This window comes from Psittacula echo (genome assembly GCF_963264785.1).
Source record: "Psittacula echo genome assembly, chromosome: 6".
Taxonomy (NCBI): Eukaryota; Metazoa; Chordata; class Aves; order Psittaciformes; family Psittacidae; genus Psittacula; species Psittacula echo.
Window position 1 is genome coordinate 3,448,238 of NC_137743.1, and position 26,759 is coordinate 3,474,996.

The following is a 26,759-nucleotide window of genomic DNA, read 5'->3' on the forward strand; positions in this document are numbered from 1 at the left end:
TTCTGAATCTGTGCCTGAGGGTAGAATGAACAGAAGCAGAAAGGTCACCTTTATCATCACTGCTGTCAAACACTTTGGAAATAGCAGAGCACAAGGCAAGTATATTGCTTAATCACTTTGACCTTATGCTACATCTGTTCCCCTATCCCTTGCCTGTATTTTGTCCCATGACATAAAAAATCACTCCTATATGAAATCCCCTTTCCAGAAAGTGCAGAGCAGAACTCTGTTGGCTTTGAAAAGGATGGGATCTTGCCTTTTACAAAGGCAATTAATGCCTGCTAAGCACAGAACTTAGCAGTGTTGCTATATAAATAATAATGATAATTAAGAAAGCCGTTGCTCTTTGTGATAATGGGACCATAGGAAACATGGATACAGCACGCATTGTTTCAGGCAGGCCTTTGTAGAGGTTGCAGGCACAAGAGGTGAGACAAGTGTTGGTGTCAAGTGTGTCTCATGTCAACACGGGGTGGTTTAAGGTGTCCCTGTGGAGCTGGTTGGTGAAAATATATGGAGTATCTAAATCAACACTAGATGTTTGTTTGGCAACCACATCCCACTCTAGGTGTGGTGGTTGAGATTCAGGGCAGCTCCTGTACAAGCCACCAAACGCTGCAGTGTTTGAACATTCAGTATCTATTAATATGCTTTCATTTCCCACAAGCTGAAAAATGTAAAGTGAGAATATTCTTTATGTTGGGGCTTTGCTATCTTAATCTTTTGATGTTGAAGCTTCCTTCTTGATGTGATCTTGTTTCATTTGTTATTTTTTTTCTTCTCTCTTAAGATAGAGGCTTTTAAAGATGGGCTTTCTTTCTAATAACTCTTTGTTCAGTTTCTAGCACAACCAGGTCCTGGCTGTGACTGAGCCATTGGATATTAATGTGGTGCAAGTAAATCAGTAATGAAAATTAAATATTCAGGTTCAAGTTTTAATGTTTATATAAATTGCAAGAAATGTACAAAGACTCTGTACTACTTCCCACTAGTATATATGCAAGAGTGCAGCATTAAGCAGCTTTAAATAAAAGAAAGAGCCTGATTTGTTCAAATGAACGTCCCAAGGGTGAAACGCCTCTTTAAAGTGGAACAGAAAGAACACGGTGAAATGCTGTGCCAAAGATTTTCAATAGTCCAAACTCACCAGTTTTCTGAATATGATGGTGGCATTTATCTATGGTTTCCTCTGTATTGTGCTTCTGCATTTCACTAGAGTGTTTGTCAAAACTCAAGCACATTTGTGTTGAGCGTGGCTTAAGACCTATGTTAGGAGTAAATGTGAATATGCATTCTTCCTTCTGGCCTTGTTAAAAATGTTCTTTAGTTGAAAACTAGATCAATAGCAAGACTTTTATATATATATATATATATATATATATATATATAAAAGGCAGATGATGCTTTCCTTATCCCATGGGGTTTCTGCAGGAATGGTTTTTTCATAGTTGTCACACACATGCCCCTCTCTGGAGAGTTCTAGAAAATGGCAATTGCATTGTATCATTGCCAAAAGCAGGAGGGGAAGAAGGAAGAGTATGAGAGCAGAGTGTCTCATCACAGACATGGCCTTTTACTGTCTCCTGATGCATGATTTCAAGTTGTTCGATTTCCATTTGTGAATATCCTTTTCAGATTGTCAGAATAAATCCCGTTCTCTAACTTCTATATGCTCTTGTAGTGTTTTAGCTTGAGTTTGTTCCGTTTACTAAGAGCTAAACTAGTCACATGCTGATGAATACAGCACATTATATAGTAAACTAAGTAACAGAGAGAATATTTTACTTTTCCACAAGCCATCATTATTTAACAATGCTCCAAATGTCAGATTTAATGTAAAATATATTGAAAATGATGTGGAAGATTCAATACTGAAAAGTGCAGTCCTCATACAGAAGAGAAAGCAGTCTGGAAAGTTGTAGTCACAGTTAATGAAGGAAGTGTTCATGTACTGCAACGTCAGTATTTGGAGTTATATCTTTCCTTATTTCGCTCACAGCCAGTAAGTCATTGTATCTTTAATGCTTGGCTTTGATCGCTATCTTAAACGGAACCACTAAAGGACAAAGTCAAGGTGATGTGGCCTTAATATTACATGTGTTCTATTTTTTTCCAGGGGCCTGTTAGCCAGCAGCTTCTCAGAAACCCATTATTTGAAAGACGGCACTGACGTGGTCCTCGTACGCAATTACACGGTAAGGTTGGTGTTTCACGGGTGGATGATGCTTCATTGTTAAACCCCAAGGTTCTCCCTGCCAGGATCTGAGCTGTGGGATGAAACAGCTCCATGTGTGATCTTTTCTTATCGTTGCCTTCAGTACCTTTTTGACTGCTGTGATCCTACACATGAATTTCTAGAGGAAGACTTTAAAGGCAAGCTGTGGGGTTTTAACCAGGTGACTTTTAAAAGCCATAAGATTTATTCAGCTGCTTGGAAATATACCCATTAAAACTTTAGAATAAATGCAGACATTGCGGATCAGTTATGGAAGAAAGTCGTGGTTCAGTCAGGAAGAAAGCCCAAATATCTCATTTCCATGGTGCAGAAGCTCAGATCAGACGTTTGGAAGGCTTGGGTGTCTTTCTGCATTCAGGAGTTTGGGAGAGGGGTCTTGTTGTTTGGGTATACTTTTCAAACCAGACCATAAGACTGTTATGGATATACATGATAAATATATATGTATACATGTAAGTAGGTAAGTATGTATGTGTATATTTATGAGTATGCATATATATAAAAAGATGGGTAACATGGTCCCTGTTAAAATCAGTAGTTAAAAACTGCTTTTTATAAATAGAAACAGTTTAAAGCAGTAATTTTTTTTCCTCTGACAGTACAAATGCCTTAATTAGAAACAATGCAGCAAGTGATTTTAATTACAAAGTTTATCTTTTCTCTGCCTAAGTACAATAAAGTATTGGTTACGTTACGTTATTTATTTACTGATACTGTCAGAAGAGGCATTGTGCTTTGTGTTCCCATCCATAACAGGCTTTGCTGGTGTCAGTGAAAGGCATTATTTCTATGCATAACATCTTACTCCTGAAAAAGCATCTTCATTATAGCTCCAAGTAAAGCAATCATTTTGAAAGCTTTCAGTATTTTCTTTCTCGCTGGATGCTCATATCTTCTTCCAAATCCGTTTAGTAGTAAATAGTCATTTGTTTTAGAAACTGGAAGGCTGTATAGACTCCTAAAGGAAATAAATGAAAGAAATGAAGCACCCAAGTCTTTGACATATTAACCTATGTTAATATGAATATGTGTACAGCTAATGGTAGCTAGGCTTTCCCTTACTAAAAAATATCTGTTTTCACAATGGCAGTAAGTCACGATTAATACTGACAGTGCATTTTGCTGCCTATAAGGTAATTTTTTTGAGAGAGATCACTGAATTCATTTTTCATTAAATGCTGCAATATGGTTTCGAAAAGATAAGTCCCTGTGATTTTGTTTCTATATCTCTTCTTCACTGAGGATGTCAATATAGTCTGTAGTTGTAACCAAATCCAATTTCCTATTGGAAAGTTGCTTAGTCAAATTCTGCTTGGAGGTCGAACCAAGTCAGGTTTGTGGAGCTGCCATTTAGGGAGTTTCTAGCACATGAATCAGTGTCTACATTATTTTTCTGGTTTATAGCACTTGAAAAATCTGCAGTTGTCAAAGCTGGTGTTTATTAAATGATCTCAAGTAAGGGCAGAGTTCTGCTTTAAGTCTGACAAATCAGCCGTGGCAATTAATTGTTTTTAGGGGGTCATCCATTTTACTACTGCTTTACAGGAATAACAGAGCTTTGATAGGAGACGGGAAAAAAAAGAAATCCTGCAGTTCAGTGGAGTTACTGAGCTAGAAATCAATTTTCTACCAGTCCAATTGCAGGCCATGGTCTGATAAGTTTACATTTTCGGTATTGAACTTGGGCATCATATAGCAGGTGGGTCTGAGAGAAACTGTGAAATGGGCCACAACAGGGAGCTCAAAGTTAATAAAATGACAAGTTGTGTGGAGAGGGAAAGAAATCAGGCCCTTTGCCATAATTCACTCTTTGATAAAGAGAGCTAGACTGCAGCAGCAGGCTGCGTGGGACGAGATGTCAGCTTGCCCTCCCCGTTCCACTCACTACTGTGCTTAACAGTGGTGATACTAAACCCCAAAGAGTGCCTTCTTAAGAGCTCTGCCTTGTGCTTGAAGTGATGAGAATAAACCTACTTTATATTTGGTTTTAGCTTGTTTCACGATCACCATATAAGGGTCAGTGCTGAGGTGGTGGGCATTGTTTTTTCTCCTCTCTTATCAACTTGATGCACGTAATTGATACTCTTAAATTAAAGAGAAATAGTATACATTGAAATATACATTGAAAACTTTCATGACCCTGGCAATTGTGACTGAAGCAATCTTCTCCCCAAAATTCAGTCTATGACTTCTGCCCTTTTATTGTCACTTTATCCTTTCTAATGAGTTACTCAGTCTTTATGAGTCCTGATGATAAGAATACCCAAGACTAAAAGCCTACTATCCTGTTTCCATTGTTTCTTTCACTGAGAAAAGCTATTGAGATTTAGAAAGTCTGACATTACTGTTCTATGTTCAGTTGCTCATGTTGGAAATACAAATGCTCTAAGCCTAAGCAGTTATTTTTCATAGTTATAACCTTATTTGCAGAAAATTCATATCTGAGTTATTGCATCTCGCCCAGCATTTTCATGGCTATTGCTTTCTTTACAATATCAAGGTGGTCTTTAGAAGTTTGCTGTGTGTGAGGCTTTGTAAGTGAAAGGCATGCCCCCAAACTGAAAAGGTTAATTAATGCAGATAGGTGGATGTGGATGAACCCAGTAATAAAAAGGCACAGTGAGATGACTGTCAGGTTGAAGCATGAGTGATAACTTTCTTTTGCACTAATAAGATAGGAACCTTTTACAACAGTGTTTTCAGTTTCCAGGTGGCATTCACAGGAGTCATGAGAAAAGAAAGGCTGGACATTGACACAATCACGGCTTTCCAGCCAGCCACGTAATTGGGAATGTAATATAACCTTTAGTCAACACTAAAATTAACCTTGATTCCAGACAGATATGTGTGTGTGCTAAGAAAGTACCTCTGTTGTGGGTGCCTTTTGCAAGCAGTGGATTATTAAGGAAATACAATAACCTAGCCACAAAATGAAATTGGATTGTTGCCTCTCAAAATAGAAGACCTTCTTATACTTGGTTGTCCTTAATAACGTGCAGCCACTAGGTTGGGTAATTCAATAAAAGGTTTCCTTTCCAACTTCTTTCCGTCCCCCTTCATTTGCTCTGTGATTTTTTTCAACCTATAGGGCTGGGATTGGCCTTTTTGTACTTCTCTTTATGCATAGCTGCCTCCTATAGGCATACACAGATGCAAATGCCCTTAAATAAAAATATGTGTCTCTATAGAAAGTAGCAATGTGTCAGCCAATTTGTTAATCTGATTAATTTCATAAAATATACCATATTATAGCTTTAAACAAAATAACACAGAAAACGGTGGTCAGATGGGCAATTTAAACACCATTGACCCTCTTAAAAACATAACCCAAGAACAAATATTACAAAACAAAAAACTCCCCTGACCCTTTGGGGTTTAAAAACCGCCCAAGGTGTCCATTTAGGAACAGTCTGGAATCTTTAGTAGAGTGACTTATTAGTGAATATTATGATTTAGTGGGACAGGAAAGGTGCTGTCAGTGTTTCTGAATGCTGTAGCCTGAAAATGATAATCCCTTTTCAAGTAAGGGGGGTAAAACCAGTAAGGAAACTAGAGAGCAAAGGGTGTTCCTGACTACTGAAATGCTTTCTCTTTTCCACAATCAGGGTCACTGCTACTACCACGGCCATGTACGAGGGTACCCGGACTCCTCAGTCAGTCTCAGTACCTGCTCTGGACTCAGGTAAGCCAATACTTCAGTAATACTTGAGCTCCTTAAGAAATCATCCTTGTACCCACTGAGGTTTTGGTTTGCTTTTTAATGAATATATCAATATCGACTTTCCAATTACCCATTTTTCAGACATCCATTTTTCAACTGATGGTGCAATCTCTGTGAAAACATTTTCCCTCTAGTTACTCTGAAAACAGATAGCAGTTAGGGTGTTTTCCATGATGTCCCTTCTCTCTTGCTGCCCATCATTCTCTATGCCCCTTTATAGCAGTGTGATGCTTGGCACATTTTGGAGCTGGCAGTGCCCAGTACCCCTCCAGCCCCCTTGTCCTCAAAGCTGTGTCACCAGTGATGGCAGGACTCCTTTGCAGCTGTGAACTCATGCATGTTCCAGCAGCCTCAGCAGTAAGGGAGATTGCTTTAAAAATATGGCTGTGGAGCTCCATAAACGGCATTTGTGGCAGATATGATGCTCAGCATTAGGATTTTAGCTACTTGTTAACACAAGTGTAACAGATTTGTATTGCTGAAACCCAAACCTCTTCTGAGCTTGAGGAAGGAACAGGCTGACAACATTTTAAATGCACAATGGACACAGTTCAGGAAACAATTATCTTCCTTACTTGGACAATCAGAGACTGGTATTTACTCACAGAGCTGTTCCAAATCACAGTAATTAACTGTAAATTGGCTCTAGTGTTCTCCCTGGAAAACCCAGTTTTCCTGTCAGATTTCCAGCTGTCTCAACCTTTTCTGGAGTTAATTTCTCTACAAGCAGCACGAGTAGCTGGAATCTTTTTCCCTTGATTTTGCATTTTGTGCAATAGTGGTGTTATCAAGGCTTTAATAACAGAACTGCGGGATTGACAGCAGCAGAGAGAGCAAAGAGTTTGTTACCAAGCCCCTTATCCCTGTTCAAGGGACTCATTTGCTGTAGCAATTCCTACGTGGAGAAAGGCATTATGGCATCTTCCACAGGTTTACTGTAATTAACCCCTCGCATGGACCATGGCAGTCTGCGTTCACTAGTCATGCTCTCAGTCTGTAAAAACATAATGTGGTGCTCCCAGTATTTTAATTACAAGTACTGCATTGCTGCAAGCTTCATAGGGAATAGTTGCACCGTGTAGGAGAGGGTCTGCACTGACGTCTTGTTCCAGAGCTACCTAAGAAATTACAAACTCTCAAGAGAAATCACTCTTCTCCACATTAAAAGCATTTTCTTCCTTCTCTAATGTGCTGTTATTAACATTGTTGAGCTCTCAGAGTTGTTTCCCAGTTTTAGATAGTCAGGTATGTCAAGGCAACATATGCTGGCAGTGACATTTTGGTCTCATCTGGCACTATTGCAGAGAAATCCCCAAAGTGCGAGCTGAGAGTATTAAGTTCCTTCCCCATAGGAAAAATATAGCAGCATCTTTTTCAGACCAAAGTTTCATAAGTTTCCCTGGTAACGCATGCTTTACTCTAGCAAGAGAACAACTGAGGACGTATCTCAGTATCAGTGCCTTTAGCTGCTGTATTCTCTGCTGAGGTGTGCGAAGAGAGTGTTCATGAGTGAGACCAGTTAATGATAAGGGTGCCTGCTGACTTACTCCACAAAACGCAGTTGGCAGTCTGACGGCAAATAGCAATAACTTCCAATCACTACCTGTGCTTGGTCCAAGCCAGTGATGTCTATTTGAAAGCCATCATAATGCACTGTCAGCAGCTTGAACCATCCAGGCTTTCTCCTTAAAACTGGTTAGGAATCAAAGGTCAGGTGGTGTGAAATCCCAAGGAGCTACTCTGAAGTTCTGAGAGCATTAAGCACCTTCCAGAATCAGGCCCACAGGTCACTGTATACCTCTGCCACCAAAACATTACTGTGGCAATGCATCCCTTCAGAATTTGGGTGGAAAGATCTAATTGAAGATGTCCCTGCTCATTGCAGGAGGATTGGAATAGATGGCCTTTAAAGGTCCCTTCCAAACCAAACCATTCTATGATTCTATGATTTACTAGATGTGATCCAGTCTGAAATAATATGAGGAGAAACAGGACAGTGCAAAACTACTTCATGGCTTATTTGCTGACAATTTTACCAGTGTTACAGCTAGTTATGGATAGGGTAGGGCAGGGGAGGGTAGGGTAGGATAGGATAGGATAGGATAGGACGATGTACTTGCCCACCAACTTGATGGAGTGGGGACTCTTGTTTTCCCATGGCATGACAAAGACTGCAGGGACATAGAGACATAAGCCATCATGTGGTCATGGAGCCACATGGTGCAATCCCTGGAGCAGTGGTTTCACTTGCAGCAGACGGTGGAAAGAAAGACTGGTCTCATTCTCAGGGTCTGTTCCTGGCTTTGTGACTGTTTCTAAGTGAATTGGACAAATCTCTCTGTCTCAGTTTCTCCATCTGTGAAATGCATTTAATGCTTCTTACCTACCTCACACAGCTGTTGCATGGAGCTGAAGTTTAAGTGCCTGAAAAACATCTAAGGAAAGGAAGTGCAAGCTGTTAGCTCACTGAGATCTCAGAGCACTAATATCCTCCCACTCGTACAGACAAGCACCTTGGGCATTGTTCCAGGTGTGGATAGGTAGGGACTGTGTCTTTTCCCCCAGATTAGGAGAGTTCATTAAAAGACGTGAAACTAGTCATAAAGAATAGGTTCCACATTTGGTATGCTCTGAAGCCTGAGTGCTCAGCAGTAGTCAAAGAGGCAAAAAGGATCATCGGAATTACTGAGACAGAAATAGAGGATAAAACAAAAAAAAAACTTCATTGCCACTTTATAAACCCATAGTGTGCTCACATCTTGAATTCAGTTCTGGTTTTCCCTTCCCCACCTCCAAAAAGGAAGCATTATATCCAGAAAAAGGCACAGAGAAGGGCAAAACTTATGATCAAAGGTATGGAACAGCTTTTATCCAAGGAGAGAAAATAGACTCGGATTTGTCACTTTTGAAAGGAGATGACGGAGAAAAGGGATTATGATGAGATGAGGTTGAATGTCTTGCTGAAGAGGGGGCAATTGCTGACATTTTTCATAACCCCAAAATAAGGAGACATCAAATGAAATTATAGAGCAAAGGGAAAGTACTTTTTTATTCACCACCTAATGAGGCTGTGGAGCTCCCTGTCATCGGTGGGTGTCAATGTAAAACGTATCTGTAGATTCAAGAAAGACGAGACAATTTGGGGAGACAAGCAGGAGGGGGCCTCTCCGGGGCTGTCAAACCCAAAGATGGCCCTGATGCTCAAGCTGTCAGAGCTGGAGGTACCAATTCTGCTATGCTGCTTATGGTTTGTGTCCTGCTCCCAAGTATCTGCTTTTGGCCAGGGCTAGAGGCAAGGTGCTGAGCTGGAGCAACCTTGCTCTGACCTACTGCAATCATCAGGTTCTTACTTACAGTTCAGCCACACGGTTGATCATTTGAGAGGTGTTGTTAGCTAGTAAATACAACATGATTACTCTCTGATAAGCTACAAGAAGAATCAAGGGTTAAATCTGCAAACTAACACTGTCTAGGTTTGACTAGCTGTTTTTCAGGCAAGTAGAGGGGGTGAGATATAAAGATAAATGAGTAGACTCATCTCTCTTATACACACTCACTTATTCCAGCTATGTCACATCCTCTCAGACATAACATTCAAATGCCTCTCTTCATGTAGGATTGAAATGGCATAAATAGTTGGATTGACTCTGATAGCTGCCTAAAATGCAGGTTAGAGGAGACTATAATCACGCCATAATCTGTATCCTGCTGCTCCTCCAGGGGAGGAAGAGCTGAATGGCGGAGAGGAGACAGTAAATGCTGAATGCACGAAATGGGAACAATGGGTAATCAGGATTTCCGGCACTTCCATCTGGATAAGAAAGCCAATTAGACTGTCAAAGCCTGTGGGAAGGTGAAGGTACGATAAAGTCAAGTCGTTTCCTTCCTGTCCTCAGGAAACACCCTTCTGTTTGTCTAGCGCAGAGGCTCTTCAAGTCCTTAGCAAATAATTTTGGCCTGCAGCCACCAGACACATCTTCTGTGATGAATTTGTGTAGACTCGAATGATTTTTGCCCTGTTACTTTCTCTGAAAGTGCGGAACCTAGTAAATACACACACAAAAAAGCAGCCTGAAGAAGGGCACAATCTCTATGGTCCGGGGGCTGGCAGAGGATGCTGACATGACGATGTTCAGCTACAGTGATGCCTCTGGTGGGTGAAGTTTCTCTCAGAAATGCCTTGTTAGTCTAAGGATAGAAATCCCACAGGAAGCCTTTTGAAAACACCAAAATGCCCTTGAAAGTCCTAAGAATCCCTTAGAGTTACCCAATTTCTGGACAATAAACCCATTGACACATACAGAATGTATTCCATCGTTGTCCAGCCCCATCAGTGACTGAAAGGTGTTGTGTCCACAGAGAAAGTGACGGGGATAAGGCCCCAGAACTGATCAGACAATTGTTTTTAATGGGATTACATGGTCGTGCTACATGAGGCCGCCAACATTAGAACCATCCATTTTCCACATGGTCTGGCTGAACTCACTGTGTCCCAGACACAGTCAGCTGAAGAGGGGGGTTAAATATGACACTCCAGACATCAACTATTTAAAAAAGGAATGGAAGTAGGAAACCAGTGAGAAAAAACCCTTAAATTCCTCATGTTCCTCAAGCATGATTTCCCCACAGAAAGGGAGATTGCATTCAAAAATGAGGTTAGGAGAAAATCTCAGCTGAGGAAAGCTCTGGTTTGGATGTGTGCTTTTCCCCCATACTTTCTGAAGAGCTTTTGGTTCATATAAACGTCTCACATGGTTTGTAAGTTATCTGACCGTGAAACTACTGGAGGTTTTTGAGCTCTACATACAAAGCATTCAGCTTCTTGGATTTCATAGCTTCTGTGTTTGAGTGCTAAACAGCTCCTGGATCATGATCCCCTCTGTGATCTGAGATGAACAGCATGTCCATTCTTTGACAGTTGTGTGCACACTGTTCCTAGGTGCACAGTAATCCCCTGAGCATCACTGTTGCTGCTAGGACATGCTTGACAGATGATGTGTACCCAGCTGCTTAAGCCTGCCCTTTCTCCATTAAGTCTGTGTCTGACAGCACTTAATTTAAGAGCAAAACCCCAAACCCTAGAAACTAAAACTAAATATCTTTTTATATTGTGTAGCTTGAAAAAGCATCCTATGAGCCCTAACATGATGCGCAGCTTTAAATCAAGCTGCCTTTTATTGTTATGCCCTTTGTTGCACAGTGGTAGAAAATGTGCTCACTAAATTGGCACTGATGCCAATGTCTCTTTCCTCCTTCATTTTTCTCTGCTTTCCTTGGTCTGCCTTGTCATCCTCCCAGTTGAGTTTGCATGTGACGCTTTCTCTAATAACACAATTACTGCTTCTTGCAATCCAAATGCTGGACATGAAATTGCCTTATCGCTTTCAATTCAAGTAACTCCCTGCTTAAATTCCAGGCATCAAAGTTGCAGACCAGTATGCATTGACTCTGGACAAATCTGCCTTGCACCAAGAAATGATTCAGTGTGTGCTACAGTAGTCTCTGGGTATGACTGTATTTTAGACACTGTGCTATAGAATGTATTTTCAGCTTAATGAAAGGCACTGGCTGGAATAAAACCTATCGGACTAATGATGTGTTCGCGTGGGAACACCTCTACCAACTACTGCTTTAACCTCCCTTTGAGATGTTGCACTTTGATGATTTGGGTCAGACTTGTTATTTTAATGGAATCCTGATGTGCAGTATAGTAGGATAAAGGTATTACTCGGGTCTTGTGTGATGGTCCATCAATAGATAATTATTGTCTGTGGTTACTAAAATTTACCCCATTTTAAAGGTGGGGAACTGATGCAGAAAGAGGTGAATTTCTTGTCCAAGGCTGTAGTGGAAACAAGAGTGCTTCTGTCTCTGGAGTCCAAGCCCCATTCTCTGTATTTCCCATTTTTATAAAGTGAAAGAATGACCAAACCAGTTGGAAAATATCCAAAGATCACCCAGACCATTACAAAAACAGTCAGTACATCATCTTTTTCACTTATTCCAATAGTATTCAACTGCAACTATTAACACATACTAAAAGTGAAGTTTTCAATCATGACTACATTTTTCTTCTCCTTTTGTTTGTTTCCTTACTTACTTTCCTGGGAATTTGTTATACAAAGTCCTAGGAATGGAGAATGTATAAGAAAAATAAATTAAAATGGCCTTGTACTTTACAGATCACTTTCTGATATCATGCATGTTGAGAAACACTGTAGTGAGTAACTACAGTACCTCCATCGTGAGCATCACAAGAGCAGCTCCTCAGGGCCACAAGGCTCCAATTCTGGTATCTATTCACTACATCCATTGTAATCAGTGATACAGCTGTGGGACCAGATCCTTTACTTTTGGAGCTGTAGCATTAATTATGAAATGAAGGTCCTATAGGATTTTAGGTGGCACATGAGCATTGCAGTTATTCACAGTATCTGCGGGCAAAGGCAGACTTAATGCGAATATGTGGTGTGTAAGGATGACAGCCCTCTATAGTCAATTGATTTCTTACAAACTGAAAACATCTAGAATCCTCTTCCAGTGGTAATAGAGCTTTTTATTATTATTGTTTAGCAATGAGTATAACTTTGAGCTTCATTAAAACCAAATGTTTAATTGCATTCATGGATATCAGATTTATTGATTTACTTAACTTTCCCTATATAGTACAGCAGAATAATATATAACAGTTTCATATGATGCTGTCCTAGCCAAGTTTTACTTCAGCATCACAATTTCTCAGACAAGTATGTGGTGATGGTTTATGTTGGCTGGGCCTTTGCTTCTGCTGACAAGCTGGAAAAGAAAAATCCCATTTATATTTTGAGATTTCCTAAAGCCTGTTGATTTATGGAATATGACTGGCCTTGCATGAGGCTTTGTTTTGGGCTTTCTTTTTAAGAGAAAACAGTATCGCATTTGATTTTATTGACTATTTGAGTAGTGGGATTATTCCATCAAATTGTATTTCCTTAATTGAGAGACTCTTGGCACGTTCCATAGCAATTAATAACAAATTAATTATTTAAGTTATATTTTAATTTCTTTTTCATTGAGATGGGGAGTTCTCCCATCACAGGCCATCTCAGGTGCACATTCCCCATGTGTCTATGTGGCATGTAATGGCATACGGTGGGCAAATACCAATGAGTTGTTCATGTTTGGAGCTGATAGCAGCAATGTGGATGTGGTTTATTTGCTGCTGACCACCAGACATGGGCAGGAGTCAAACCCTGTTGAGAGGTAGAGTAAAATATTGGTTCAGACTCAAGACCACACTGCTTCCAGTTGGCTTAGAGCCTCTGAAGTGATGTCTGGACATGCTGTATGGTATAGATTTTTTTGTTCTTCCCTCTTAGTGATGAAAGGGAGAGTGCGATAGTTCTAGATAGGGTTTGATTTGTCCTTCATCTTCACTGCCCAGCTCATTTGCAAGATCTTCCTGACTTCCCAGCATCAGTATAGTTTGTGACTGGGGAAAAATACGTGTGTCATGAATTAGGTATGCGGCGACCAAAAAATGTATGCTTTGTATTACATTTTTCCCAAATATTTATAAGCTTGGGAATTCTGGTAGTCTTTTGCCTGGTAGAGGTAACAGTAGAAATCCAATGGATTTTAGTAAAAGCTGGCCTTAAAGAACAGACGCTTCTCAAGTAGTTGCAGAGTTGCTGAAATCACTTTGGGGTTCCTTGTATAATTTTTGGCTGGGGAGCTGTAGTTTAGTATGCTGTCTATTTCCCACATTGGAAAACATTGGTTTATTTAACATTAATGCTTCTGAAAAATGGAAGATTTGTGCCATCTTGTTCTTTGGAGAACATACGCTGGTTCAGGAGTGTGGAGAACCATGTTCAAAAGGAAGACACAGAGGTGGTGTAGGAGTAACAGAGGGTTCTTTGAAACACCTGAAAAAAGGGGAAGGAAAAATAAGTTGTGGATTTATTTGATTTACATCAAATTCTTAGTACGGAATGACTGGTAGGTATCTCTCATCTAATCCTGTCACACCAACGTAAGAAAGAAACCATAGTTTCTAATGAGTCACATTTTTAAGGTGCTGTGCTTGGCACTGATTGATGGTGGGGAAAATGCAATTGCAGGAAAAGAAAATGAGTCAAAAACAGAGAGCTGGCCAAGAAAATTCATATTTGATGTTCATTATCTTATTAGAGATGGTCACAAGCCAAGAGCTGATAGCCTGGAGGCAACACTCAAAGGCTAAGTGTGCATTAAAGGAAAAGTGTATTTTCCTTTATGCCGAATGTGCAGATTTTTTTGTACCTTGGGATTCCTTCATATGCAAAGGTGGAACTGTTCTTATAGGCTTATGCTGGATGGGAGTCTCAGCGCAAGTTGTATTGGCTGCCCTGGCTCTGGTGTGCTCAAGAGAAAACAAAATTAATTACTCTGGTATCTGATCATTTGTCAAAGTAACAATAAAGAAATGAGAGAGCTTTACCCAGTAAAAGGATATTACTAAGTCTCTCCCTTTCTAATGTAAATTATTTAACTCTATTTTTTTAAGTTAATGTTCTAAGCAGGATAAAGTTTAACATGAACAATAAAACCCCTCATGGATTTATGTTGTCAGCAGAGGGAGATGGTCAGGCTGGCCCATTTCAAGCTAATGACTAATGGACTTCTGCCTCCATTGCTGGTTCCAGCTGCCTCCCAAGTTAAATGATTAATTGCACAAGGGAAAGACAACAATCTTTATTTGATTGTGCTGATTACAGAGTTGCTGATTATTGGAGTAAAGGGAATGCGTTGTCCTGTTTTCCTAAATTCTTCAAGGAATAAGGCAAATTGGAAGTAGAACTGTAGGGTGTAAGGTCACTCAAATCATGCGGTGACCTGCTTGGAGGTCTCTCATATGTCATGCATGCTATAGCGTATCCTGGCTGTAGCTATAAGGATTACTGTGATAAATCAGTACTGCTTTTCCAACTGTGGTCCATAATACACAGCATGCCTGTGCGATGGGTAAATAATATATCTTACTTGATTTGCCAGGGGTACTGAGGAAGCTACAAATGAATTATCAGACCCTGATTCTTGGTTCTCGTCAGTAAAGCAGGCTCTTGCAAATGCTGTTGCACAGCCTTTAATATCATGGGGTTCCAGTCTTTTTACTCTCAGACATCTAGCTGTTCTAGCTAACAGGAAAATGGTCATCTCTTGGCTTGGCTGAATTGATGCTAATGATGTTTTATAGCAAAACTGTGCAGTCAGCTTCAAATGAAAATATCAGTTAACTGCTTAGAAGGCTGAAGACTGGAGTTTCTTCATTGCACCTTGCTAAGAATAGAAACAGCTAGGGCAGACTTTTCCTAATAATTTGACTTTTTATTTTTAAATCAGTCTTTATAGTGTCATTAACTTGCTTCTGGGTCCTTCCTCTCTCTCCTTTTTTATCTTTCTTTATCTTTCTGCAGAAGAATTGTATAGAAACACATATCAGTCTTACAATAGTTGCAGTGTCTCCCCTTTGTTGCAGAACAGATAGAAATAAAAAGAGCAGACACTTCCTGTACACCAAAAAGACACACTAATAAAAGACAGCCAGTCTCGGGCTGAAAACGATTGCTGTTTAATAGCATATATAGGCAGTATAGAGCAATTCAGAGGAGGAATTGAGGAAGAATGCCTTGGTCAATTAAAGGTTTCATGGAATTCCAGGTAAGTAGATTGTAATTATTGCTGCTGAACCTTTGCCAGTGCTTAGGGATTAATCTCTTCATAAATTAAAGACAGGGAAGAAATTTGTAGCACAGTGCACTATTCAGTGTAGCATCTAATTGCTAAATGCTTACAACACCCCGTAAGCAAATGGTTATCCCTGGGTTAGAAAGAGAAATGGGTTTTAAAGGATGACTTTCCCTGGTTACACAGTTATCCAACAAAACCTGATATGCAGCTCAATATAGGAATTATCCAGGCCCCTCCTGTGTGGTTGGCAATGTGTGCTCAGGATGCAAGTGAGCCACAGAATATGAAATTGCTTTCTCTTACAGGATTTTCTATCTGATCCCTGTCTGTAAACCTGCTTCATTCCTTATTATGCTGTGCCAGTCCTGCTGTAGAGAAGAGCAGTGTTCCCACTCTGTGGTCTTATAGTTGCAGTTATAATTACTAATTGCAGCGGTATTGTTGGAGATCATCCTACTTTATGCCGTGTAGTACCAGAAATCCTATTCCAGCATGCCTAGACCATGGACACCCAAACCACACTGCCTGTGTTTCCTGTGCTGAGCTGAAAGAGCAGCCTTATTCCAGCAGCTTCCTCAGCATGAGGAATTGGGAAGACATTCAACCTTTTGTAAACTTTGTTTTACTGTAGCAGGTCAAAACAACGGGCAGGACCCAGCACAAGAACCCAAGCAGGGCTTTTATTAGATGAATTGATGTATTAGATGTGTCTGGAGTATACATGGCGAGTGTTTTTTGATTAGGAGGCAGCACATAAAACCCAGAATTGGTTACGTGCCCTAGGTTCTTCCTCATGTCTCTTGGAGCATGGTGTATCTCTTCCTAATTCCCTCTTTCCCCCTCTTTCCTTTTTGCATACTGTAGCTCAAAGCAGTGCAACTGGAGTGCTGTCATTAATGGAAAATCTTTGAGCTCCTCAAAGAGCAGGTGTTATTGCTGTAAAAATTATTATTTTTGGTAGCAAAATGAATTAAACAGGAACCCACTGGTTAATATATCTGAGCTTCGTTCTGCTGCACCACAGTGCAACATTTAATAATCCCTTTCACTACTGCAATGCCTCTTTCGTCTGGCAGAATTGATGCTTGCATCAGCGTTTGGTTTAAAAGGTATAATGCACACTGCAGATCATAATGAATACTTTCCCTCTGTACCTTTCCTTACAAAAGCATTTCACCATGCTTTCATTCATTACTGTTTGCCATGGGTCCTCAGAAGCACACACATCGTGACTCCACTCAGCGGTGGCAATGCATCACTGTGAGAATGGAAAACACATAAAACACCAATATAATTTTGCTCTACACAACAGCACTTGAGAAGCAGCAAATTTTCTTTGAGCCTCTGCTTCTTTTAAAGTATAGTGTGCTGCAATGACAAATATACAGCTTTGATGTTTCCTGCTCCCCTCGACCATGAGGTTGTAAATCAACATTTTGCTTTTTCAGACTCCATCGTTATTAAAACTTGTTATAACTTTGTTGTAGACAAACTACGTAAACTCTTGAAAACCATGCATCTTCCTCTGTTCTGTTCTGTAACAGGGGAATTATTGTATTTGAAAACAAAAGCTACATTCTGGAGCCATTGGAAGGTGCTATAAGTGAACACAAGATCTACCGAGCAGAGAATTTGAATATAGCCCCAGGATCTTGTGGCCACCAGCTGGACATCCCTGCCATGGGAGCTGATGACAATGACACATCGCACCATTCTCAAGCTGGCAGGGTAGGTGGATGATGCGCTTTTTATGCTTCTAGTTTGCTGAGCACATCACTGGTAGCATTTCCATTTTACTGCCTGTCATAACTCTCTGTTACAAAGAGTCCCTACTGAGCAAAACATTAAACCACATAGTCAGCTTCTGTTGACATCATGTGCTAAAATGCATGCTTAAAATTAAGCATGTACTTACATGATTTGCTAAAGTTTTATTCCTTTTTCTTGATCCTGTGTGTATAGCTTACTTTTTACTTTCCTTTTGGTAATGAGATGGCACAGAAAAGTCTATGGTTTCATATTATGGTAATATATTTTGGTTCATGTATGATTATAGTTGGAATTTAAGACCCTATAAAGACACTGAGCAATGTCTGGAAATGTTCTTACCCACCAAGGTGGAAGAGAACATGAGAGCTGTGATGCTTTGCTAATATTAGATTTTGAACCTTTACATTCTAGTAGGAAAGTATCTTATGCAGACAAAACAAATTCTCACTGTATTACTTTACAGATATATTAATGTAGGGGTTTTTTATATAGGAAGAAATGCACTTAATGTGAAATGCATCTAGCTAATGGAAATTGTAGAAAATTAAATGAGGACAAGAAAATACTGTACTAAGTTCATCTGCGTATTGGATTGTAGGAAAGACTGGTTTAGGTGTTCAGAAGTTATACAATGGTACAAATCTGAGCTCAGCATTTAATGGATGTCAGATTATTGGTTTTATATTTATGTGTCCTTTTCATCAGGTTAATTGTTAAGGAAAGCAACCTACATGGCTAAATCCCTTGTTATTATTTATGTGGTGGAATTAAGTTATTTTATGTTCTGAGAATATTAAATATTACATCTAATACCTTAGCCTCTGAATATACCATTTTATGGGCTACGTGTATTTCTAAAATTGTGTTTAGATTGAAAGCAATGGAAAAATACTTTTCACAACTACATTGAAGTTTTCCTCAAATCCTTGTGACTTGACTGAATTTCACTGAAGCAATCAACGTAACACCAGGAAACTAAATACATACAACTAGCTTGATGCGATCAATGCAATTTTACTATAACCCTTACAGTTCTCACATTTTGTTGATGGCTTCAACTATGTGCCAGAATTCACCTTAAATATCTAAATAATATTTTTGTTGTGCTTCGGTGGACATAATTATAAAACCTGTCACCAGACACATCATATGGAGAGGTACAATATATACAATCAGTATGTTGGATACACTTCTAATGTATAAAACTTAAAAGTTGTCAAATGTAATGTGTGGAGTGAGTTTTCACATTTCAGTGTTGTCATCAGCTAAGTAGATCGTCAGGACATACTGAATAAAGATGACCTGCAAAGTATGGAGACATAAGGCTGCTTCAAATTATACTGGGTGACAGAAGTAAGCAGAAATATAGTCTCAGGTTCAGGGCATGATGAAAACTTTTGGTTTCTTGACAGGTCTGGGAGGAGCTTTTTGTTTGACTTGGTTTTTTTCCTGGCCCTTCACTCAACTGCCTACACACTAAGCTCTGATTGAGCAGAGCTGAAATGCGGGTCAATATCTCACAAAGTTAGACTAGCCTTTGGGTTACATTTAAATATAGATAAACGGTGGGACAAACAGTGGACTCAGCTTCCCAGATCCAAACATGAGATTTAATAGAGCAAGTCAGGTAATGTAGCGGATGTGCGCAGACACGTTTCGCCCCATTGAAGCTGGGTCTCTATAGATACTGGGTCATTTCATAACTCAGTGGACCCTCAAACTGCAGCAGTTTTTTCCAGTTGAGCTCCATTGAGATAGGATCTTACAGAAAGCAAGCCTGATGTGTAAGGTAGCCTCTACAACGTGGCATTTTCCCTAGCCACAAGAAGAAACCATTTTGGTGATGCTGGTGGACTACAGATCAAGCTGGTGAGCCATATGGGGCAAGTGGATCATAGAGAAAGAGAGGCTGAAACATTGCAGTGTGAATCTAAGCCATACCAATTCCCAATGTGCCTGTAAAAGCATTATTTGTTGTCCCTGGCCAGATTTAATTCTATCAGGACTTTAGCTTTCCTTAGCTGTATTATTGACTCTTCATTTTAATTCTGAAGGATTAACTTAGGCAATGGACTGTGCATTGATGCAGTTGGCCGCAGAAAGCAAGCTGAAAGAAGTCATAATTAGATATATATTTTAAATAAATATTGTACCCAAGGAATGCACATAGCCTTTGGGCAAATCACAGGAATAGATTTGTTGTGCAAGTCAGTCATGAGAGGCTTACATGATCATACCCTGCTAGCCAATTTCTGTGAGGCTAACTCTCTCCAGTCCAAAGAGTTTTATTCTTTGAATTTAAACTCACTGATAGAACAGAGCTTTTCTTATATCTTTGTACATGAAAATCCATTTCTCATCTGGAAGAAGATTAGAGGCACTTTAGGTGTACACCTCTGATTAGGACCACATAATATATTTCAGGTTATTTTAGACTTGTAGTGTCTGAGAGATCAGTTCCATCACAAAACAACGCTCACATGGCCATTTGCCTTATGTGGCATCTCATGTCTGACGTATTTTGCAGGGAGCTCTGTCAGAGCATTGTAGGTTCTGCTGAAGTTTTCTGAGACATGGCAGGCCCCTTTGTATTGCATCTGCTGCTGTTCCAGGAGCTGCAGGAGGGGGCATGCAGACTCTTGGTGTCCTGGTTCCCAGCCAGCATATCACCAAGCACTGCTGATGACCTGTGTGGCAGACAGGGCATGGGCATATGCACCAAGTCTGTGCACACATCATGACCCAATGGTGCTGACAGTTGTCTTCAGTAGAGCACAAGGTGGTGACAGAGAACCCCAATGCCAGGGGAAGCTGTAAGAATATCTACCTGAGCTCATCTGCCAGGCACTGTAATAAATGTAATCCCATGAAGTGTTTGTATTACTGATGTTTAGTTCATTAATTATAGCTTTTATCGCTTTCTCAGTTCATAAATACCATCCAAATAGAACTTAATTGTTTTCCAGTTACTGTAGTTTGAGAGCTGTGTGACAATATTAAAAATGAGTTTGAAAGTCAGAGTTACTAAAGGTTACATCTGTCGCTTTCCTCTAAACACAATGCTTATTGCAAAACATCTAAAATCATTAATCAGCAGATAATAAAGAGAAACACATTGGTAATATGAAGAGAACTTTGTGAAAGTTGGCTGGAAGGTGGCGTCCAGCACTGACTTAGATTAGGGGATCACAGAGTTTGCCTTGGAACAGTTTGCTTTGGAAAGCTTTAGTCATGTTTTAGCTTATAGAGCATTAGTTTACTTCAAGCCCTCATGGTCACTAGTAGGTCATACATCTGCTTAAGCTCCTTAAGTTCTGGCACCAAGATCAGATATACTGCTGAGACCTCTTTTCCAGAAACAAGGGAGGAATGATAGATACTCAGCTGCTGTAAATCACAGAACTTTTACAGGCATTAATAGGTCACTTAAATTTAGGGTAGCAGAGGAACTGTGCTATGATTAGTACTATTACGAAACTATTTCATTTTCCTCAGTGATCTTTTTGCCGCTAAGCATTATCACTCTTTTAGACCTGCATTTAGAACTGCAAGCTGTTTCATATAAATACACAGATACAAAATGAAGTGTATGCCTTCCATTTTTAGATTATTAGCTTGCTTCCTCAGACACTAACAGTTCATTCCTTTCTTTTCCTGCAGTTTCTGTTCTTGGCTTTTTCTTCCTCCATACTTTATCAGCTGACCACTTGATCTCTTCTCTGCTTCACTCAATATCCCTTTATCTCATTTTTCTTAGTAGCCACTTGGTCTACTGTGTGAACTGTTTGCTAAAAGTGATCTTATCGTTTCTTTCAATGTGCCTTGAATATGGCAAAGGTCCTTCTGCTAGAGATGATTTGCTCCAGCAAGGAAGGATAACTCAAACATTTCAACCGCAGACAGTTGAAAGGTTGAGAGACTCTACCACTTTCCTGCTTGCTGTAATATAATCTTGGGGTTGGGGGTTGTAAGTACCATGTAGACTCTATGTGTTGTAGCAGATAAAAGGAAAACTTCCATGAGGACAAGGAACACAATAACAATTCGTACACAGTGAAGTCTGAGATGTTGTGTATCTCCTATTGCAAGCTGATTCCAAAGGTCACTTACTGCAAAAACAAAATACTCTTTTCATATTTTTTTGGCAGTACAAGAGGGAGACTCTGAAGACAACAAAGTACGTGGAGCTTGTTATTGTGGCAGATAATCGTGAGGTAAGAAACTTAAAGTCAGGGGAAACATGGGTCGCTCAGTTCGGCTGCCATGGTATTGCCACTAATGTGCTTCAGACAGCAACATGATGGTTTTCAAAAGGAAAGCTCCTTCCTTAATTAGGGCTAAGCAATGGAAGGCACTACCAAAATAGGATAATACTGGTAGTTAATTGTAGAATTTTTTGCAATGCCTCATAAGGAATTTGACTCTTGAATAAGTGGGATATCTGGCAGTAGCTGAAGAAGAGGCAAATAAGAATTTACCGCTCAAGATCTCCTTGAACTAGTTAAGTCTTTATTGCCATTGCCTCTGCCCTTGGCAGGACTGACACTGTTTGGAAGACCCGGTAGGATCCTGCACTTGCTTTTATAGATGTATTTTACCATCACATCATTTACTTTCCTGATGGTTTGCAAAGACAGCTTCAAAGCGAGTAACCAGAACTGGCTGTAGGAATGTTCCAATGAGTTGAATGGCAGCCAAAGATGTAAATCCCCATTTGAGTTATTTCCCTACTTATATTGTTTTTCGGTCTTCTTGAACACAGCTAGCTAGGGAATTATAATCACTCTACAACAACAGCCAAAACAGCCAAAGAAGAGCCTTTTCTTCTCCACAAAACATCAGTCCCTGAAAGAACCCTATGTCAGACTTAAGAGATTTTAAAATCTCCTACTGAGAACCAAATTGCCATCCCATACCCTGTGTTTATTCTGAGGCAGACCATGGTCCCATGAAGCCAACAGGAGTCTGCCACTGTGTAATTCCCAAACTTCACTGACAATGCTGGCAGAGTAAGGTGGCTGTCGAGGGGGAAAATGTGACATTTGTGCTGCTAGTACATTGACCCTTTACTTTCCAAGTTTCAGAGACAAGGCAAGGATGTGGAAAAAATTAAGCAGAGGCTGATAGAAATTGCGAACTATGTTGATAAGGTAAGAACACGAGCTTGATTTCACTTCTCCCAAACTTGCCACACTTTCTGAAGAATGTTGCTGTGAAACCTCTGTTTCTTCTACTAATAGGTTAAGAAAGCTCTCATGCTCAGATCAGCAGCTTTCACTCTTTGCTACATCTCCTTGTCCACCTACCTTTATAATGAGTTAACTATGCTGCTCTCCTAATACTCCAGTATTTCAGAGCAATGCTTCTCTCCAACCAGTGAAAGAAAAAGAGCAAACTGAAATCTTTTCTATATTGAAACCCTTCAATATATTGAACTGTGAGCTTTGCTCTGTACATATATATGCGGGGTATATATATCTGTGGAAGCACTACTAAGGAGATGTAGAATTTAGCTCTAGGATTCTATTTACCTGGGAAAACAGTGAGATAATCGCATATGGAACAGCCCATAGGAAAAAGATTATTATGAGGAGGAATTTGGGTAACAAAGTCCTTTGCAGCAGCAAGAGATAGAGCAATTGTAAGGCCAACAAAGGGTCTGTGATGACACAGACTGTAAGATATGTAGCCCAAACATCACGGCAGAATTAAAAATATATAGTGCTTAAGTAAGCAGAAGTTGATGGCTGAGTAAGAGCAATAAGAAAGAGACATATAGTGGATGGTTTTGGATTTGAAGTAATTTCTTGACAATAAACAAGAAACCCTAAGGGTCCTCTACAGTGTTTTTTGAACAAATTAAAGTTTATTTTTGCTGTGCTGTACGGCCAGAAAAAATTAGGTGTCCAGCAGTGAAATTATAACCGAGGGAGCCTTAATTTAGCTGAGAACTTATCAAGTGATGCTTCAAGGGCAATAACTCGAGAAGAAGCATTCTTGATTAAAAACAAGCTGCTGAAGACACCTCCACCTCTTCTGTAATTGTCTTGCTGACTTATTACTGGAGGACAGGTGTTTATATGTTACCTGCTCAAAATTAATTTTGCATATTATAATATATTTGTGTTTCATGCTTAATTTATGCTCAGCAAATGCCAGAGTTATCCAAATGACTGTAAATGCATATAAACAAGACAGATATCTAGTACATGCTTTTTTCCGGCTGTCAGACAAATCTATTGATCAGTTCTTGAATCCTTCTTCATATTAGTCTCACATTAGAATTGTTAGCTCTGCTCCATTGCTAATGCTGCTGTGACTCCCCTATTGTAGCAACTGTGGCATTTACCAGTGGGATAATACTGTATGTAGCCCACTCTGCTAAAATCACTTGTTTTTGTGTGCAAGACTGGATGACTTTAGCTAATTTTCAGCTATGGGTTTGAACCACAACTGTAGTACTGCAGCAGAGCTGCCTCTACCTCTTGAATTGCACTGGTGCTAGTGACGGAGGACAGCTATGGAAAGAGTCATCTGTCATAGCAAGTTTGTTCAGAATTGAAGGTCATCTGAAAGTAGATGCATCTTGAAAGAAGATACCAGACTTGGGAGGCATGTAGAGAGGTAGTGTGACTCTGGATCTCTTTGAATGCCTTATGGGTATTTAGTCAGGTCAGAACTGTTTTCTGAAAGCTGTGGAATTATTTTGTCTGAGTCAGTCCTATCAGACTGCAAAAGAGACTGTTTAATCTTGTACAAGAAAGGTTCATATGCACGTTATGCTTCTGTTGAAATACTCTAATCCAATGTGGCCTAAAATATGCTTTAGAGACATGTTTATATTTTTCTTTTCTCATTAGTTCTATAGGCCACTAAATATTCGAGTAGCCCTGGTTGGAGTGGAAGTATGGAATGACATGGATAAGTGCTCTATTTCTCAAGATCCTTTCACCAGCCTCCATGAGTTCCTGGACTGGAGAAAGCTAAAACTACTACCTCGTAAACCCCATGACAATGCACAGCTGATAAGGTAGACTTCACACTGCCTTTAAAGCCAGCCGGGATTTCAGTGATTTAGGAATAACTGTAGTGAATTCTTCCCCTGTTGCTAAGCTGTTGGGAGGAACATCTGTGCTCCTGAGGGTTTGTTGTTCCCCTCTGCAAATATCAAGCATTAAAGTGCTTTGCAGAGAGCTTCAGCAGATGTTTCAGATAAATTTCCTTCCACACCTCTGCAATAGCCCTGTTACATAGCCCTTCCTGAATACAACTCATGTAGAAGAGTAGATGTGTAATAAGCTCCCAAATACTTAGGGTATGAATATACAAGCAGTTTAAGCTCATGTCAGTCCAAACTGTTACTGGAAAAGGCAGTCCTGCCTTCATCCCAAATGCTGAGCTAAGGGGGCACTATGTAAAACCTGTTACTTAGTAGGAAGACCTCAGTAAACTTTAAAACACAGTCTAAATTGGACAATTCGTTTGCATTTGTGACTTACAAAATGAAATCATACCCACCATTTACCCTGCTGTTTCCTCAATTGTTTCAATTGTTGTTTCAAGTAATTGAATTAAAACATGCTCAAAGTAAAAGCACTGTTAAAATAGTGATAGAAACATCTCTTTCTTGAATCAGGTATCAGTTTGCTCAATTAACTATTCTTTATATTATGCAGATAATTGATGACTTAGTAATTAAAAGAAGCTCTTTACTCATTACATAGGTATTTCTACATTAGCTGTTTAAGAACAGAGTCCTTCCAAACTGTCCCTCGTGAGATATTTGATTATTGTATTATATTCTAGGCTGTATATTATAGCAAGCAGCATATAAACTTTATACTGCATTAAAATAACCCTTCTTTGAGCTAGAGGCATGATTTTCATGTTTCTATTTCTGTTCCCAACTTCAGTCATGAAAAAAAAAAGGAAAGAGGGGTCCTGCTACAGCAGTAAGCGCAAAGGATGGTGATCAAATGGATCTTTCTCATAGCAGGGATGCTGTCATTGTCAGTTTGGCAAGTCGGCATGACTGATCTGTGCTTTTCATTGTTTTAAACCTGTAAACATCTGGAGCTGCCACATTTGAAATGGGATCTTTGAGACTGGCAGAAATACAGGGCTGAAAATACTAGGGAAGTATCTTGGAATTGAATGGTGAACGCTGTGATTCTTCCTCTCCTTTCCTGCCCTCCTGCAGTGGTGTATACTTCCAAGGGACTACCATTGGCATGGCACCCATAATGAGCATGTGCACTGCAGAGCAGTCTGGAGGGGTCGTCATGGTAAGTAGTAAAAGCACAGGGCTTGAAACTGGCCCAACTGGTGCGACACGTTCTCAAGTTTTATAGTACTATATTGTGTAGCAGAACGTCAGCCCCATTTGCCTCATTTTCAATCTCATTACCAGTATCTACATTCAGATTGCTTGTAAATGATAGTTTCCATAGTGAAAAAAATCAAAATATTGCATTAAAATGCAGCCTGATCTCTTTGCAGGAATCCTCTACTCTTAATTATCATTAAATCAGGTGCCGAGGTGCTGTGAAGGATGAGAACCGCAAGATGTATTTGTTATGCACTTGGGTATACCATGTTACAGGCAACATCTATCCCGAATCTTTTATTATATTGATTTTGTCCTATATTTACAAAGTCTCCTGTGCAAGTCCTTATTTTTCATCTTTGCAGTATAGTGGGTTTACATTGCCAGACAACAAGAATAAACAATGGCAGCATTTATTCTACCTGAGTCTCTCTCAAAGAGTGTTACTACTAATGCTGTTGTTAGATGCTGAGCATGATGAACATAAAAGCAAATATTTTGGCCAACTTTTGGAAGTAATTATTTTATAATTTTTTTTGTCTAATTTTGAACAGTGCTTTATGCTAAGGAGGGGAAGGAATTTGCATTAACTAAGATCTGCAATAGAGGTACTTTAAATTAGATATGGCCTCTGAGAGCTTGCAGGCCACTAACAGGCTCAGTTGGTGACCTCAGAGCTCAACTCCAGCGCAGAAAAGGCAGGGAGCCCTCAAAAACTCTTAGGTAGTCTCTGAGTTCAGCCTGCATGTGTTGAAAACCTTTGTTTCCTACAGCTTTGTTGAGACTTCCAGCACCTCAGGTGATGTGGTAGCTCTCTCCAGCGCTGCTGGACACCTCAGCTTCAGATCTCCACATGAATGAGTTAGGAGTTTACTGACAAGTGACAATTCAAATAGCAGGATAATTCCAGAGACAGTCCCTTTGAAGCTCCTGCTTTTCCTTCCTTCTTAACTCGAGTCCAAGTTGAGCTTGGTGCACAATGCATGGCCCCTTTG

The 26,759-nt window shown here is 39.8% G+C and overlaps 1 protein-coding gene across 2 annotated transcripts in view; it reads left to right on the plus strand.

Annotated features, from left to right (window-relative positions):
• The window catches only part of ADAM12 (ADAM metallopeptidase domain 12), a gene marked incomplete at its 3' end in the record, with an annotated part of 189,126 nt that overhangs the window by 106,167 nt on the left and 56,200 nt on the right, over nt 1-26,759 (plus strand). Inside the window, exons 4-10 of one of the 2 annotated variants that reach the window (XM_080620833.1) lie at nt 2,117-2,195; nt 5,842-5,918; nt 17,213-17,396; nt 21,587-21,652; nt 22,517-22,588; nt 24,299-24,468; nt 25,639-25,723. In XM_080620833.1, the coding sequence (XP_080476959.1) occupies nt 2,117-2,195; nt 5,842-5,918; nt 17,213-17,396; nt 21,587-21,652; nt 22,517-22,588; nt 24,299-24,468; nt 25,639-25,723 (733 nt within the window). The remainder of the gene's footprint in view (nt 1-2,116; nt 2,196-5,841; nt 5,919-17,212; nt 17,397-21,586; nt 21,653-22,516; nt 22,589-24,298; nt 24,469-25,638; nt 25,724-26,759) is intronic. The other variant, XM_080620834.1, reaches the window with a different exon arrangement.